Source organism: Phocoena phocoena, chromosome 3 (genome assembly GCF_963924675.1).
Source record: "Phocoena phocoena chromosome 3, mPhoPho1.1, whole genome shotgun sequence".
Taxonomy (NCBI): domain Eukaryota; kingdom Metazoa; phylum Chordata; class Mammalia; order Artiodactyla; family Phocoenidae; genus Phocoena; species Phocoena phocoena.
The window spans coordinates 162,021,428-162,036,593 of NC_089221.1; the positions used below are offsets into that span (position 1 = coordinate 162,021,428).

At 56.0% G+C, this 15,166-nt stretch overlaps 1 protein-coding gene across 3 annotated transcripts; it reads left to right on the forward strand.

Annotated features, from left to right (window-relative positions):
* Window positions 1-2,603: 2,603 nt before the first annotated feature.
* TMEM59L (transmembrane protein 59 like) lies at window positions 2,604-7,615 on the forward strand. Of its 3 annotated transcripts, none has more exons than XM_065874546.1 (8): window positions 2,604-2,845; window positions 3,746-3,902; window positions 3,987-4,096; window positions 5,235-5,387; window positions 5,959-6,061; window positions 6,410-6,527; window positions 6,630-6,747; window positions 6,993-7,615. In XM_065874546.1, exons 1-8 carry the CDS (start codon window positions 2,684-2,686, stop codon window positions 7,119-7,121), a joined length of 1,050 nt encoding a protein of 349 aa, XP_065730618.1. In that variant the 5' UTR covers window positions 2,604-2,683; the 3' UTR covers window positions 7,122-7,615. The 3 variants fall into 3 exon arrangements, with proteins under 3 accessions (XP_065730618.1, XP_065730617.1, XP_065730619.1); XM_065874545.1 differs by having other exon boundaries at window positions 2,631-2,845; window positions 3,743-3,902; XM_065874547.1 differs by having other exon boundaries at window positions 2,684-2,845; window positions 3,758-3,902; window positions 6,993-7,121.
* Window positions 7,616-15,166: the final 7,551 nt, after the last annotated feature.

The following is a 15,166-nucleotide window of genomic DNA, read 5'->3' on the forward strand; positions in this document are numbered from 1 at the left end:
GGACGTGGGCTTGGGACAGCAGAACCTAGGTTCAGGACATGTGTGCAAGGGAAGGCGGGGCTTTATCATTTCCACCCTGGAAGTTCAGCCTGGGGAGCTGGGTTGCCTGGGTCCCAAGCTTTGTGCAGTCTATACTTAAAAAAATCCAGACCCCATAGGCATTGGAGGTGAGATCTCAGGAGTGAAGAGCTGCCTGTGTCTGGGTCAGGGCCAGTGTTTACCGGGCCTCGGAGGCCTGGGTTCCCTGCCTCTCTGCACCCTGGAGAACCTCAGACGTCTGGGTTCCAGGAGGCGCCAGCTATGTTGGGGGTGACAGTTGTGCCCCTTCCCCTCCCCCCACCCACTGTCTGCAAGCCGCCGGCGCCAGGGAGCCGTGCCCGCTCCCCAGGCTGTACCCGGCTTGGGGGTGGGGGTCAGCAGGGTCGTGGCGAGGGCGGGAAGGGATAAAGGGCGCTTGTCCGATGCCCGCCCTGACCTCGGCTGCCGCTTCCCGGACTCCCGGCCCGCCTCTGATTCACGCCCAGGCCGGCCGCAGCGCCCGCCCCCCCGCCCCCCCACCCCGCCTGCCGCCCCGGGGGGTAGGAAGTGGGGGGGGGCGCGAGGGGCGGCGCCGAGTCAACTTTCCCTCTTAAGCCCCGAAGGAATGTTGGCGGATTTCCTGAAACCCGACCCCGGCCGCCCGCCGGCCCGCCTGCCCCTCACCTGGACCTGCTCCCTCGGGAACGGCAGGAGGGGCGCGGGGGCTCACCTGGGGGGCCGGGGTCAAGTCCTCCTTCCGCTCCCGCCCCAGGCGGCCTCTTGCAGCGGAAAAGGGGGTGAGTGGGAGGCAATCAAACCCTCTCACTCCTCTCCAGCGACCTAGGCCAGCGTCCCAACTCCTCCAGCCTCAGTTTCCCCTTCCGCTTTTAAAAAGGCGCGGGTCTCCTTCCTTCCTGTTGTGGTTTAAGAAACGCCTCTTAAGCCCGATTCCCCTGACTCCCCACCTCCTAGTCTTGGCAGGGGTCTGCCCACCTCCCTTGGCTTCCCTCGCTTGTCACCTGGGCCGACCCCCATTGCCACCCTGATCCTCAATTTCCTCAGCTGTAAATTGGACAACGCTGCCAGTTCTTCCTTATAGGTTGTTACAAGAAAATACTTGGGAAGTGTTTTGTTTGGAATGAATGAAGAACAGTAATTGTGGACGGCTTCAGCGCGCTGGGCTCTGGAATTGACATGTGTGGGCTTGAAACCTGGCTCTGCGGAAGGGTCCTGGGGACTAGGTTTCCCACCTGTGAAACGGGGAACAGTATGGGTCATAACCAATGGCTGTTTCCCAAGGCGCAGGCCTGGCGCGCGGTGGGTTAGATGCGGGGTTCCCTGGCTCTCGCGCAAACCGCAGGCTGGAGGCCCTAGCCGCAGGGTCGCGTCAGCCTAGCCCGGGAGGGGCGGGACGGGGGAGGGCCGCGCGGGGATCCAGATGTACAGGGTCCGCCAGGCACAGCCGCGCCTGATTAAGCCATGTGGGGGCTGGCCAAGGCGCGGAGATGAAAGGGCGGCGGCCGGCCGGGGGAGGGGGCTTGCCAGCCATCACCCCCCCCCCCAGTCCCCTCCTCCTCGGCCGGAACCTACGGCGCCCTCTGACACGCAAACCCCGAGTGGCTGCCGCCCTGTCTGCTGAGGCAGAGGGTGGATGGAAGATGCGCAGGCGGCAGACACCTGCGCGGGGCACGCCAGAGAGAGGGAGGGTGTCATTTTTGCAAGATCTCAGGCTTAGAGGGGAGCCCTCACTCCCATGCCTGCCGGAGAGGAAGCTAGGGGGACCTCCTAACCCAAGATTCATGGGGCTACACTCTTGTCACCTTGGAGTGCGATGGAAGTCAGAAGTGTTCCTGCTTGTCCCAAGTTTTCCCATGAGAATTAGAAATTTTAGCAGCACCCCATCACCCCTATCAACATCTCTGTGCCGCCTCCCTCTCAGCCCCAGGCCGAGGGGCCCCTAGTCTGGGAGAGCAGGGACCAGATCCCCCAGGTTTGTAGATCAGGGCTGGGTCAGAGGGAGGAGAGGCTGGGGGAGCCCTGGAGGGTCTGGGAGGGCTTCCTAAAGGAGGCAAACTGCACACGTTACCGGATCTCTGTCTTGGGTACCAAAGTAGATGATGACACAGACCTTCAGAAGGCCTTCTCTAACACAGCTCTGCGACACTCACGACCCTCCATCTCCACTCTCTGGCTGGGTTCCAGCCACGACCACCGCCCTCCTACTTCCTTTTCCAACAAGCTCATCCCCTCCTCAGGGCCCTCGCTGTTCCTTCGGCCTCCTCGCGTGGCCAGCTCCAACGTTGCCTATCCGGGAGGCCTTCCTTGCTTCCCTGGAGAATAGATCTCTCCCCCACCCTACCACCCTATTGGTTTCCTTTTGGCCCCTAGCGATGGCTGAGATCCCTCGTGCGTGGATACTAGGGAGGTGTCATGGCACCCCCGAGATGGGACAGACGGCAAGGGCCACGATCCACCTGCCTCGCCCTGCCCGCACCCTGACGGTGCCGCAGCGCCGCTCCCCCGCCAGTTCTCCGCATCCCCCACCCCCCCTTCCCAGGCTGCCTCGCTCGGGTGACGTCAGCTAACCGGTCCCCGCCGCCGCCGCCGCATCCTCCGCGCCTGCCAGGAGCCGGCGTCCCCCGCGCTCCTTGCGCCCGGCCTGGCCATGGCTTCGGTCGCCCTGATGCCGCTCCTGTTGCTGCTGCTGCAGCCTCCGCCCGCCACCCCCGCGCCGCCTGCCCGCGACCCCTTCGCCCTGCAGCTCGGGGACACGCAGAGCTGCCAGCTGCGGTGCCGAGACCGCTACCCTAATCCGCAGCCCGCTCAGGTGAAGCGCATGCGGCGCCAGCGGGAGGACCAGAGATCTCTCCAATGGGGGATGGGTTGAGGATGCGATTCCCCCCATTTGGAGCGGGAGACAAGGGTCCCTCGGAGGGGGAAGGGGTCAGGGAAGGGGGCTCTCCAATGGGGGTGGGTCCCTCTGGTGGGGGAAGGGCTGGCGTTCCTTCGATGGTAGTGAGCGCAGGGGTCGGGGGTCCCTCCGATGAGGATGGGGATGTTCCTCCCGCAGGGGAGGGGCCGTGGGGTCCCTCTAGGGATGCGGGTCCTTCCGATGAATTCGGTGTTGCTGGAGTCTCTCCAAGCCTGAGGCAGGGAGGAGACTGGGGCTCCTGATGCTACCTAGAGGGTTCTGGCTCCACACTGCTGCGCAAGGACCCTTGGGGCGTCCAACCCCCACTTTCCTCAGGCCTGACAGTCCCCTTCTCCTCCCCCTCTAACCTAGCAGCTTCCACATCCTCCTCCCTCCCCCCCTCAGAGCTACCAGCCCCCACTCCTATCCTCATGCCCCCCCAGTCGGATCCCAATTTTCCCAGGCCTGAAGGGTGACAAAACCTCCTCTGAGCGCCCCCCTCCTTCTTGAGGCCTGAGAAGCCCTCCTCCCTGGAGCCTTGGGGGGGACCATTTCCCTCGATCTTCCGCAGTTTTCCAGCCATTACCCAAACCCAGCAACCTCCGTTGTTTATTCTTTCTCAAGCCCCCTCTCCCTCTCTCCTCATCAGAGCTAAGAGCCCCTGCTAATATGCTTAGCCTCCTCCCCAACTTCATCCCAAACTCCTTAGAAGGTTTGGGGGGGATCAAATCTTCTACCTCCTCACATGAGGGCTTCCAGCGCTGCCCTCCTCCTGCCCCTCCCCTGGCCTGAACCCCACATCTTCGCTTCCAGGAGGAGTTGGAGGAGGACCCCACTGAGTCCCGGAAAGCGAATGCGCATAATAGGGCCGTCCTGATCAGTGCTTGCGAGCGAGGCTGCCGCCTCTTCTCCATCTGCCGATTTGTGGCCAGGAGTTCCAAGCCCAATGCCACACAGGCTGAGTGTGAAGCAGGTAAGGACTGGATGGGTGGGCCAGGGTGGGGAGAGGTGGCCTGGGAAGGGCTGTGCCCCAGTCACCCTCTCCTGCCTCTTGCAGCCTGTGTGGAGGCCTACGTGAAGGAGACAGAGCAGCAGGCCTGCAGCGAGGGCTGCTGGAGCCAGAATCCAGAGCCGGAGCCCGAAGCCGAGCCTGAGCTGGAGCAGAAGGTGGGCGCCCTCCCACCTGTGGCCCCAGGCCCATGCCCCCTCTCCTCTACCCCCCAAATCTGCACTCATATCCAGCGTCTCTGAAGCTCTCCATTCCATTCGGGGCCTACTGGGTGTCCTTGATTAAGCCATTTCACATCCCAAGGCTCAATTATCATCTCTGACTTCTCCCCCTCCCCTCCCCTGCTGCCACCAAAACAGCCACCGTTTACATTATTTAGCAAGCGTTTGTCCTGGTCCAGGCCTGACCTCAGCCTGTCCTCAATTCCTTGGGCCTCCCGGAGGCACCTGAGACAGTGTCATCCTCATTTCATGCCCACAGAGCAACTGGCCAAGGTCACACAGGGCTGTGCAGAGGTGGGATTTAAAGCCAGTGCCACTAGGGCTTGTGACCACCCCTCACCTCCCTCATCTTCAGTGCCACAAGAGCTGACTACTGACCACCTACATGCCAGCTACTGGTCTAATCACGTTCCTCGTGATGGACAAGTGGCCACTCTCATCTGGGGTGGCTCAGAACGGAGGTGCAGGGAGCAGCCTCCCAAGCACACAGGTAGTACCCCTCCCCCCACTCCAGGGAGAAATAATAACTGCTCACCTATCAGAGTCTGTGAGAGAGTCTAGAAAACGCTGCACCAGGGGAAGCTGAGGCACAGGAAATCCTTCATCACAGCCAGAAACGCATGGGCTGGGATTCCCCAGAAAGCCCTTTCCCTCTTCACTCATTTTCCTCCACCCCTTCCAGGCTTTCACTGTTCATAAAAGCACAGTGCACTATCATTTCTTCCTATTCTGAGTTCTCTCCTGATGCTGTCAAAATAAGAACAATGATGGTGATATTTTTAATAATAGTAGCTACTACATATTAGGCACTTGTACCATTGTCTAGTTGAAATCTCATAGCAACCCCACGAGGGAAGAGAATCATCCCCATTTCAGGGCTCAGAGAGGGCAATCCACTTTCCCAAGGGCACACAGTCAGCCAAATACAGTGCTGAGGTCTGTGTTCATTGTATGAAGCCCTGTTGCCTCAAACCACTTAGTGAATTTTGATCACAATCAATTCTCCCAGCTCCCCTCCCACTGGTTAATGCCCTACATTGGTGACATTTCTGTGCCTTGGGCCTCCCCCTGGCAGAGAAAAGTCCTGGAAGCTCCAAGTGGGGCCCTCTCGCTCCTGGACTTGTTTTCCACCCTCTGCAATGACCTTGTCAACTCGGCGCAGGGCTTCGTCTCCTCCACCTGGACATACTACCTGCAGACTGACAATGGGAAGGTGGTGGTGTTCCAGGTGAGGGCTCTGGCAGGGGCCGCACTAGAGCAGTGGTTGGGTGGTCAGGGTAAGAAGGTGGGGTGAGTTGGTTCTTGGCTCATGGGATGCAAAGTCCACAGGAAACTGGCTTCAGGCACAGCTGGATCCAGGGGTTCAGTGTCTCACTCCACTGCTGGACTCTGCTGCCCTTTTTGGTGGCTTTATTCTCAGGCAAGCACATCCCTCCTCACAGCAGGGTGGATGCCTGAGGCTCTAGATGACAACCTCTCTGAGGTTTTAACTAAGCGGATTGGCCCTGGTTCAGTCATGTGATAACCTCTCAGCCAATCCCTGTGATTCTATTGGCACGCATTGGATCACATCCCTACTTTAGGAGCAAGACAAATCAGGGCCCCACATTAGCAGGGAACAGCATCCCTGGTATCACAGCTCACAGCTCCATAGAGGGTGTCCTCTCTGTCCCCAGGGGAACTAGGTGCCAGCTGGGCTTGGGACAATGTAACCTGCAGGGGGCACAGAGAGGTGCCTCCTAGGGCCAAGATGGTGCCTTTCTAAAGGGCTTCTCTGTGCTGTATTGTTCCTGGCCCAGACCCAGCCTGTGGTAGAGAGCCTGGGGCATGAGGGGGCCCGTCTGCAGCGAGTGGAGGTGACCTGGCGGGGATCCCACCCTGAGGCCTTGGAGGTGCATGTTGGTAAGGTCCAAGCCTAGACCAGTGTTCCTTCCACAGGTGGCTCCACTGTCACAAGGGGTTCTCCTGACAAATGAACCCTTGAGGATTGGGATTTCCATCTCTCAACTCCTGGGGTTCCTTGGTCCATCTACCTGGGTTCCATGGTGCATCTCCCAAGTTTCCATGGTCCATCTCCCAGGGTTCCATGGTTCATCTCCCAGGGTCCGTGGTCCATCTTTCAGGGTTCTGATTTATTCCAGGACCCAATGCCCCGTTGCCCCAGGTCCTGGCCTCCTTTCTGTTCTCCATGGCTGCTGTCGCCTCTTGGCGAAGGCCTGGAGGCTGCTGAGAGGTGACCTATTCTCTCAGACCCTGTAGGCCCCTTGGACAAGGTAAGGAAGGCCAAGATTCGAGTCAAGACCAGCAGCAAGGCCAAGGTGGAGTCCGATGAGCTGCAGGACAACGACTTCCTCAGTTGCATGTCCCGGTGGGTTGCAGAACCTTGGGGATGGTGGAGGCGGGTGGGGCCAGAGGGGAGTGACTATCTGGCCCAACTAGGGCCACTGAGCGTGCCTGCCGGGTGGGGCAGGCGCTCCGGGCTTCCTCGCTGGATCCTGGCCTGCTGCCTCTTTCTTTCCGTGCTGGTGATGCTGTGGCTGAGCTGTTCCACCCTGGTGACCGCACCTGGCCAGCACCTCAAGTTCCAGGTGGGCGGGGCCCACAGGCAGGGGTGGGAGGAGAACTGCTCCCTCGTCTGGATAGGGCTGCCCCCTCTCCCATGGAGGCAGGGACCCCTGACTTGCTGCGTGACATTAGGCAAGTTTCTTCACTCCCTTATGAAATGGGGGAAACAACTCCCACCCTTAGTAGGGGCAACCTCAGGTCAGGGGTGGGAAGGAGCCTTGCCAGGTTGGGGACTCATAGCCCTCGCTCCCTCTTCCTCCTCCTGCAGCCCCTGTCTCTGGAGCAGCACAAGGGCTTTATGGTAGAGCCAGACTGGCCCCTGTACCCTCCCCCGTCGCACGCCTTTGCAGACAATCCCCCGCCCTACAAGCTGAAGCTGGACCTGACCAAGCTGTAGGCCTCCATTGCCAAGTTCAGGAGCTCCTTGGGTCTCACTTGCCCGTTGCCTAGGAGTCTGGGTCAGGGTGGGACAGTCCTTGGGCTCCTCCTCTCCCCAAATTCTTCTTCTCTTTCCAGTCCCGCCCCTCCCCCTCCCCCCTCCCCCCCCATCCTGGGGTTACCCTGCCCCTCCTGGGGGGCGGGATCTGACCTTGTTTCCTCCACACCCCGCTTCCCCAGAGCGTGTTACTTTTGTCTTCTATCGTGTAGCTTCTTGAGTATTTCAACCCCAGTTCTGTGCTGCCTTCGTCCTTCCTCCTTTCTCCCCTCTGGGGGGCTGAGGCCACAGGGGAGCCGCTTTGTTCCAGGGCTTCCCCCTTTCTCCCCACCCCACCACCGGAGATGTAGCCTCATGAGAGGAGGCCCCCCACCCCCAAGAGGGGAGGTGGTGGGTAGCTCCATGCTGGGAGTTGCAGCATGGTGGTCGGGAGGAATAAACCATGATATAAAACCCATCTTGGACTGAGCCTGCTTCTGTTGGTCTTTCCACCTGTCTCTTGGGGACTGGCCTGAACGTGGCCATGACCCCTGCCCACCAGGCCCTTTCTGAGATGGGGGAGGTGAACTTCGGGAACTCCCCGTGGCTTGAGTGGTGAGAACCAGCTGACACCTGGAAGGACAGCCCCTCTGCTACCCAGCGCACATCACATTCCTAACTAGGGGTGACTCTGGATAAGCGGCTTGTGCCACCTGCCTGGCCCAGGTGGGTCAGTGCCCCTTCCTGGGCCTCCACGTGGCTCCTGTGAAAGGGACAGGTCACATCTTGAAGAGGACATTTGTTAATTTTGTCACCACCTGGCTTCCATCCGCCTTTCTTTTTGGGATGGAGCTCTGCCCCTTTGGGGGCAGTCTCAGGGTCCTGTCCACAGGTTCTCTCCCCTTCCTTACCCAAGAGGTCCAGACTTGGCGTTCTTGCCTGCACTTTGCATTCAAGAGGAGTCTTGTAGGACAGGAACAGCCCACCCTGATGAGGCCACAGCCATGGCACTCCATCCTTCCTGTCCATTCAGCAGACTCCCCAAGATCCTCCCAGTAAATCTTTTGGTTAAGTAGGCTAGAGTTGTTTCTGTTGCTGGCAACCAGAGATTCTTGGCTGGTGGGGGCCGCATCTCCTGGGAAGAGTTTGGGATGAGGGACATGGTGGTCAATGTGGCACAGATTTCCAAGGTCTGATGGAGGCTGTGGGTGATGGGTGACTGGTTGGGGGAAGGTGAGTTAGAGAGAGCTGAGTGGGGCTGATTATCTGCCCCACCACCCTTCACCCCGCCCTGTGTCCTGGGAGGTTGATTCACTTGGGCCCTCAGCCTTTGCTAGAGTCAGCCGGGGGGCCACCAGCAGGAGGTGGAAGGAAGGAGGAGTGAGAAGTTGGGGGTTTCTCTCCCTGCATCCTCCAACCCAATGCCACAACTCCACCAAATGAGCCTTCAGCCTGGGCGTGTTAACAGCTCCCCACTGTTGCCCATCCTGTGTGCCGCACCACCCCATGTCAGTTACCCAGCCCTGCTGCACCTTTGTAAATATCCCCTTTATTACTGCTCTCCTGAATCTTCCATTCTGACTGGCTCCTGCTTGCTGCCAGGACCCTGCCTGATATCATGAGCATCAGGACTCAACATAAAGACAATTTAGGCCCCTGAGTACATTTCTGGGCCCAGTGTAGGCTTTCAGAGCAGCCCCGGGCACGTCACCAGGAAATAAGACCTGGACAGAGGTGAGAAGTGATGGCAGGCCAGCGCTGCCCAGCAGAACATTGTGTGATGACGGAAACGTTCTGTCTGCGCCACCCGCAGCCACATGGTGTTGCACAGCCCTGGCTAGTGGGACTCAAGGACTGTTTCCTGGTTCTTTAGTTTGAGTTGATGTACATTTAAGGTTTTTCCTCTGTTTTTTCGTGGTGGTAAAAAATATGCATCACATAAAATTTGCCATTTTAGCCAGTTTTTAAGAGTACAATTCAGGGGCATTAGGTACATTTGCAATGTTGTGCAATTATCACCATTATCTATTTAAATGATTACCCTAATTCTGGGGTCTAGTGCTGCCATGAGGAGCCCAAATATCCACACGAACCCACAAGGACCCCCATGACTTGGCCCAATTAGCATCTCCAACCGCTTCTACAGAGGCTTTGTCCCTTGCTGACATGGGTTCTTTCTGGATCCCTCGACCCTACCTTGTTCCTTCCAGCCCCAGGGACTTTACACTTGCATCTCCCTCTGCCAGCAACACCCTCGAAGCCCTGTTCTACCAAAGTTCTCAACAAAAAGGGCTCCTCCTCAACCAAAGACATCCCCACCACCCCAGACTCGGCCAGCATCCCCTGTTATACCCATGTTCAGCTCCCCGTTCATCTTCCCTGTGCTTACCACATTTACAGTCGATTAATAATTATTTGCTTCAATGTCAGCCTCGTTTAACATAATTTTATGAGCTCCAGGAAGGCAGCTCCCTAGGGTCTCACCTGTGAACTGGCATGGAGCAGGTGACCAGTAATTATTTTTGCTTGGGTGTCTCCCTGTTTCCCTCTCAGACCCCAGAAGCAGCCTCACCTAGTCACGTCCATTCTCTACACAAGTCTGACCTTGTCCCTCTCCTACAAGCTCCCTGTTGCCCTCGGACACCACCTAATTTCCTCTGCTTACCTTTTCTTTTTTTTTTTTTTTAACTGTGGCATGCGGGATTTTTTTGGTTTTTGTTGTGGCATGTGAACTCTTAGTTGCGGCATGCGAACTCTTAGTTGCGGCATGCACGTGAGAGTCTTACCCACTGGACCACCAGGGAAGTACCTCCTCTGCTTACCTTTTAAGGGCTTTTAATCCTCACCAAGCTGGCAGCCACCACCTCTTATGTTCCTCCAAACTTTTAGTCTGAAGACATAAGGGACATCAATGTTCCAGCCTCCAGACCTTTGCTATAGTTGCTCCCTCTGCTCAGAACACCATCATAGACTTGGTAGGAATCTACCTGTCACCTTGTCACCCTCATCTTCCTTTCTAACCGAACTCTGGTTTGGTTTGATCAAAGCTATGTGGCTCAGGGGAAGTTGAGCAGCATGACCCAAGCTTCCTCTGGTATTGGTGGGATTTATTGGGAGAGAGACATGCCCTGTTAAGTGGGGTTGTTGAGCTGGGAGAATGTCAGTCCTGCTGCAAGTCCTGGATCAGGCTGTGCCTGAAGCCATCTTGTCCTTGATCTTTTAGCTTAAGCCAGTTTGTGTTGGGTTCCTTGGAACTGAAAAGTTGTGACTGATCCCGGTCTCTTTGTCCTCCCTCCCCTCTCTCAAGACTGAGCTGCAAGGGCAGAGAGCTTTGTTTGTATGCTGCTGTGTGTCTAGTGCATTAAATCTTTTTTTTTTTTTTTTTTTGGCCTTGCTTCACGGCTTACAGGATCTTAGGTCCCAGACCAGGGATTGAACCAGAGTCCCTGGCAGTGAGAGTCATGAAGTCCTAACCACAGGATCACTGGGGAATTCCCTAGTGCATTAATTATTTTTTTAAATTTTATTAATTAATTTATTTTTGGCTGCACTGGGTCTTCATTGCTGCGCACGGGCTTTCTCTAGTTGCGGCGAGCAGGGGCTACTCTTGGTTGCGGTGCGTGGGCTTCTCATTGCGGTGGCTCTAGGCACGTGGGCTTCAGTAGCGTGGCACCTAATCTCAGTAGTTGTGGCTCGTGGGCTCCAGAGTGCAGGCTCAGCAGTTGTGGCGCACGGGCATAGCTGCTCTGCGGCATGTGGGATATTCCCGGACCAGGGCTCGAACCTCCGTCCCCTGCATTGGTAGGCAGATTCTTAACCACTGCGCCACTAGGGAAGTCCCTAGCGCATTCGTTCTTGAAACCCCGGTGAACAGCCCAGGGTTGGGCCCAGATCGGATCCCTCATAGTTGTGGAATGCGTAACGCCATTCGGTGCGGGTAGAAACTGTGAGCCCTGTAGATGTGTGGAGGTGAGAGAGGATTCCCTTCCAAGCTGGTGGTGACTGATGGCTGCCTGAAAGAGGTGGCAGCTGAACTGGGCTTTGAAGGATGGGTGGAATCCGGGGAGAAGGGAGGGTGTCACAGGTGCATGGGTATGCGTGTTGAAGGTGTGTGTGTACGTTCAGAGAAAAGTAATACCTACTCACATAACCTGCCGTTCTGAGGGCTTCACTAGAGAAGGGGCCTCAAGTGCCAAGTGAAGACTCTTCTGGAGTCTTAGGAGAGAGGGAGCCCTTCACCTCCATCAGAGGCTCCTCCCAGGGGCAGGTGTCCACAGAGCTTACCCACAGATAAGTCCTGACTTGCTGCAGCTCTCTGAGCCTCAGTTTCCTCGTCTGTCCCCAGCCCTCCCCCCAGCTCCACAAGGCATCTGGGATGCCACCCTCTCTGCCGCTCCCTCCGCCTTCCTCTCGTACCCCAGTGCAGGCCTGGTGGAAGGTGGGTGGGTGGCTGGTGTCATGGCAACAAGCAGGAGCGCCCATGTGTCTGGGTAGTGAGGGTTGCCATGGCAACCTGCAGTCCTGGTTCCCTGGCGACAGGCCTGAGGTCTGGGCCTAGGGGTGGGAAGGGAGGGAGGGAGGCGTCCCTGGAGACACTCTGCAAGATCTTGGAGGGAAGAATGGGGACTCACGTCTCTCTCTTCTGTGAGGGGGGTCAGGTGCAGGCCAGATCCCAGCTGAGGAGTGCTTAAGTCAGATCCCAGCTGAGGATTGCTTAAGTCCCTGCTTGGGGCCAGGTGTGAGCCCAACAGGGAAACTGAAGTCTCCAGGGGTCCTGTATCACATGATGCTGCCCACCACCCCCTTCACACCCAGTCCCACCAGGTTCCTGTGGCTCCTACAGTCCGCACACAGTCTGTTCCCTCTGGCTGGAAGACTCTGATCTCTTCCTAGCCAACTTTTCAGCCCGAATGTCTCTCCTTGATCTCATGGCTCAGCCCAGCCCCCCTAAATCACTACGCCCCAGCTCAAGCCTCTATCATGTTGACAATTAAGTTATTGCTTCTTTGCTTGTGTGATGATTGGTTTAATAAATGATGCGACACTGTAGCAGTCTCGGTCACAGCTGTGTCCCACACATTGAGGAGGCTGCCCTCAATACATCTTTGTCAACACGCTCCCTCCTAGCTCCAAGCCTTGCCCATGTCAACCCAGCCAATGTGGTCTCACCTCTGTTCCTCAGGCTCTTTCAGGCACCTGGCTTGATCCATACACATTACCTCCACCTGGAATATTCTGGAACATTCTGGGCCCTTCCACAATGTTCTGGAATGTCCCAGAACACCCTAGAACATTCTGTCTCCTGCTTTATTAATGCTGGGACATCACCTCCTCAAAGGGGCTCTCCCCAGCCTTCTGGTTAAAGCAGTCCTTCCGCACTTGGTCACTCTCAGCCCATTGCCTTCATGGCAATTATCACATCTGGAAAGATCTTGGCCATTGATTGGTTTGTATGTCTCAGGTTTGTCCTTCCCATTAGAATATACATTCCAGAATATTCTGGAACATGAAGGACGGGGATCGGGTCTCGTGTGCTTACAGTTGAATCCCTAGCCCCTGGTGCATAGCAGGTGCACAATAAGTGCTTGTTGATTGAATGGAGAGAGGGGGGTGATGAGACCAGGAGGTGGGGATGAGCTCCAGGGTAGGCAGCTCTCACACTGTCCTGCTGGAACCTTGGGTGAGTTACTTACCTCTCTGAGCCCCAGGTTTTTTCTTTTCAATCCAATGTAACTTACAAACAGCAAGGCGCACCCATTTTTACTGTGCAGCCCAATGAATGGTAACACTCCTGTGACCCAAATACAGAGTACCCACCAGCCCCCAGGGGCTTCCTTGTGCCCCCTTCCAGTCACTTCCCAGAGGCAGCCCCACATCTGACCTCTGTCCCCTTGGCTCCATCCGACCTGCTTTTTTTAAAAAAATTCATTCATTCATTCATTTATTTTTGGCTGCATTGGGTCTTCCTTGATGCGCACGGGCTTTCTCTAGTTGCAGCGAGCTGGGGCTAGTCTTCATTGTGGTACACTGACTTCCCATTGCGGTGGCTTTTCTTGTCGCGGAGCACGGGCTCTAGATGCACGGGCTTCAGTAGTTGTGGCACGCGGGCTCCAGAGCGCAGGCTCAGTAGTTGTGGCACACAGGCTTGGCTGCTCCGCGGCATGTAGGATCTTCCCGGACCAGGGCTCGAACCCATGTCCCCTGCACTGGCAGGCGGATTCCCAACCACTGTGCACCAGGGAAGCCCCGACCTGTTTTTTTGTTTTGTTTTGTTTTTGTTTTTTTGCCACGCCATGCAGCTTGCAGGATCTCAGTTCCCCTACCAAGGATTGAACCTGGGCCACGGTAGTGAACGCACCGGAATCTTAACTACTAGGCCACCAGGGAACTCCCTATTTTTGTTTAATGAATCAGCTTTAATGAGGCAAACTTTACATTTAATAATACAATCATGTTAAGTGCTCAATGAATTTTGACAAATGTAATCCCCCCTGTTGCCCCATAATCAAGATATAGGACATTTCCATCACCCCAAGGCCCCGTGTCCCTTTGTGGTCACTGATTTGCCTCCCTGATGACCCCCACCAGGTGGCCCCCCTGGCCCAACCTCTGTCACCACAGTTTAGTGTGGTCTGTTTGTGAATTTCAAGTAAATGGAATCACAACATGTGTCCTTTTTGCTTCTTTTGCTTAGTGTCGGTGAGATCCCTTGTGGGATACATGTAGTAGTGGGTCATTCTTTTTCCTTGTTGCATAGTATTCCATCACTGAACATGTCGTTGTCTGTTTATCCATCAACCTGTTGATGAACCTTTGGGCTGTTTCCAGTTTGGGGCTGCTATGACCATTTATGTTTACATATTTTGGTGAATCCCTGTCCTCCTTTCTGTTGGAGGGATACCTGTAGTGGGTTGAGTGGTGCCCCAAATCCCCCCCAGTTCATGTCTACCTGGAACCTCAGAATGTGACCTTGTTTGGAAATAGGGTCTTTGCAGATGGAATTTAGCTAAGAATCCAGATCAAACTGGATTAAGGTGGGCCCCAAATCCAGTGAGAGTGTCTTGGTTAGGGACAGAAATGAATATGCAGAGAGACACAAGAAGAAGGCCATGTGAAGATAGAGGCAGAGATTGGAGTGATACAGCTGTAAGTCAAGGGATGACAAAAATGGCAGACAACACCAGAAGCTGGGAGAGAGGCGTGATTCTCCCTCGGAGCCCTCAGAAGGAACCAACCCTGCCAACCTCTTGATTTTGGACTTCTGGTCTCTTGAACTGTGAGAGAGTAAATTTCTGTTTTAAACCATCCGTTTGTGGTCATTTGTTGTGGCAGCCCCAGGACACTCGTAAAATGCCCAAGGCTGGAATTGCTAGGCCACAGAGTGTACAAATACTCCCTTTTAGCAAATATTGCCAAACGGCTGTCCCAAGTGGTTGTACCAGTTGACATTCCCACCAGATGAGCGTAAGAGCCATCACTTTTCCATCTGTAAAATGGGGACACTAATAACTGTTCAGAGGTGTGGTGAGAATACACGAGAATGCACAGTTCTGGGCATTGAAAACACTCTGTAAATGGTAACTTAAAAAAAAAAATTGCAGAGAAGGTGCAAACTTGGCTCCATCTGTCTTCAATGTTGGGTTTTTCTGCTCTTCCCTAGAAGAAGTCACACACAGGGAGCTCGGGCTGGGGACCCTCTCGCCCTGTAGGAGAAGCCAGTGGGGGCTGGGTTCTGGGGTGATAGTGCGGACACTGGGAGGCCCAAGAGAGCTGCAAGGCTGGAAGCAACGAAGGAAAGCCAGAGCAGAGCCAGCACAAGAAAATATTATTCATTCACCGACAGATTTGCTGCCAGTCAGTGCTGGATTCAAGAGGCTGGAAACCTGGCAAGGCCCCAATCTGGACACAGGCTAGGCAGCCAGACTAGGCAGAGGGGAAATGGGATCTCTGCTGAGCAGCCAGGAAGGCTTCCTGGAGGAAGAGACCTGTGGTGGGTTTGAAGAACATGGGAGGGTGCACGAGACCAC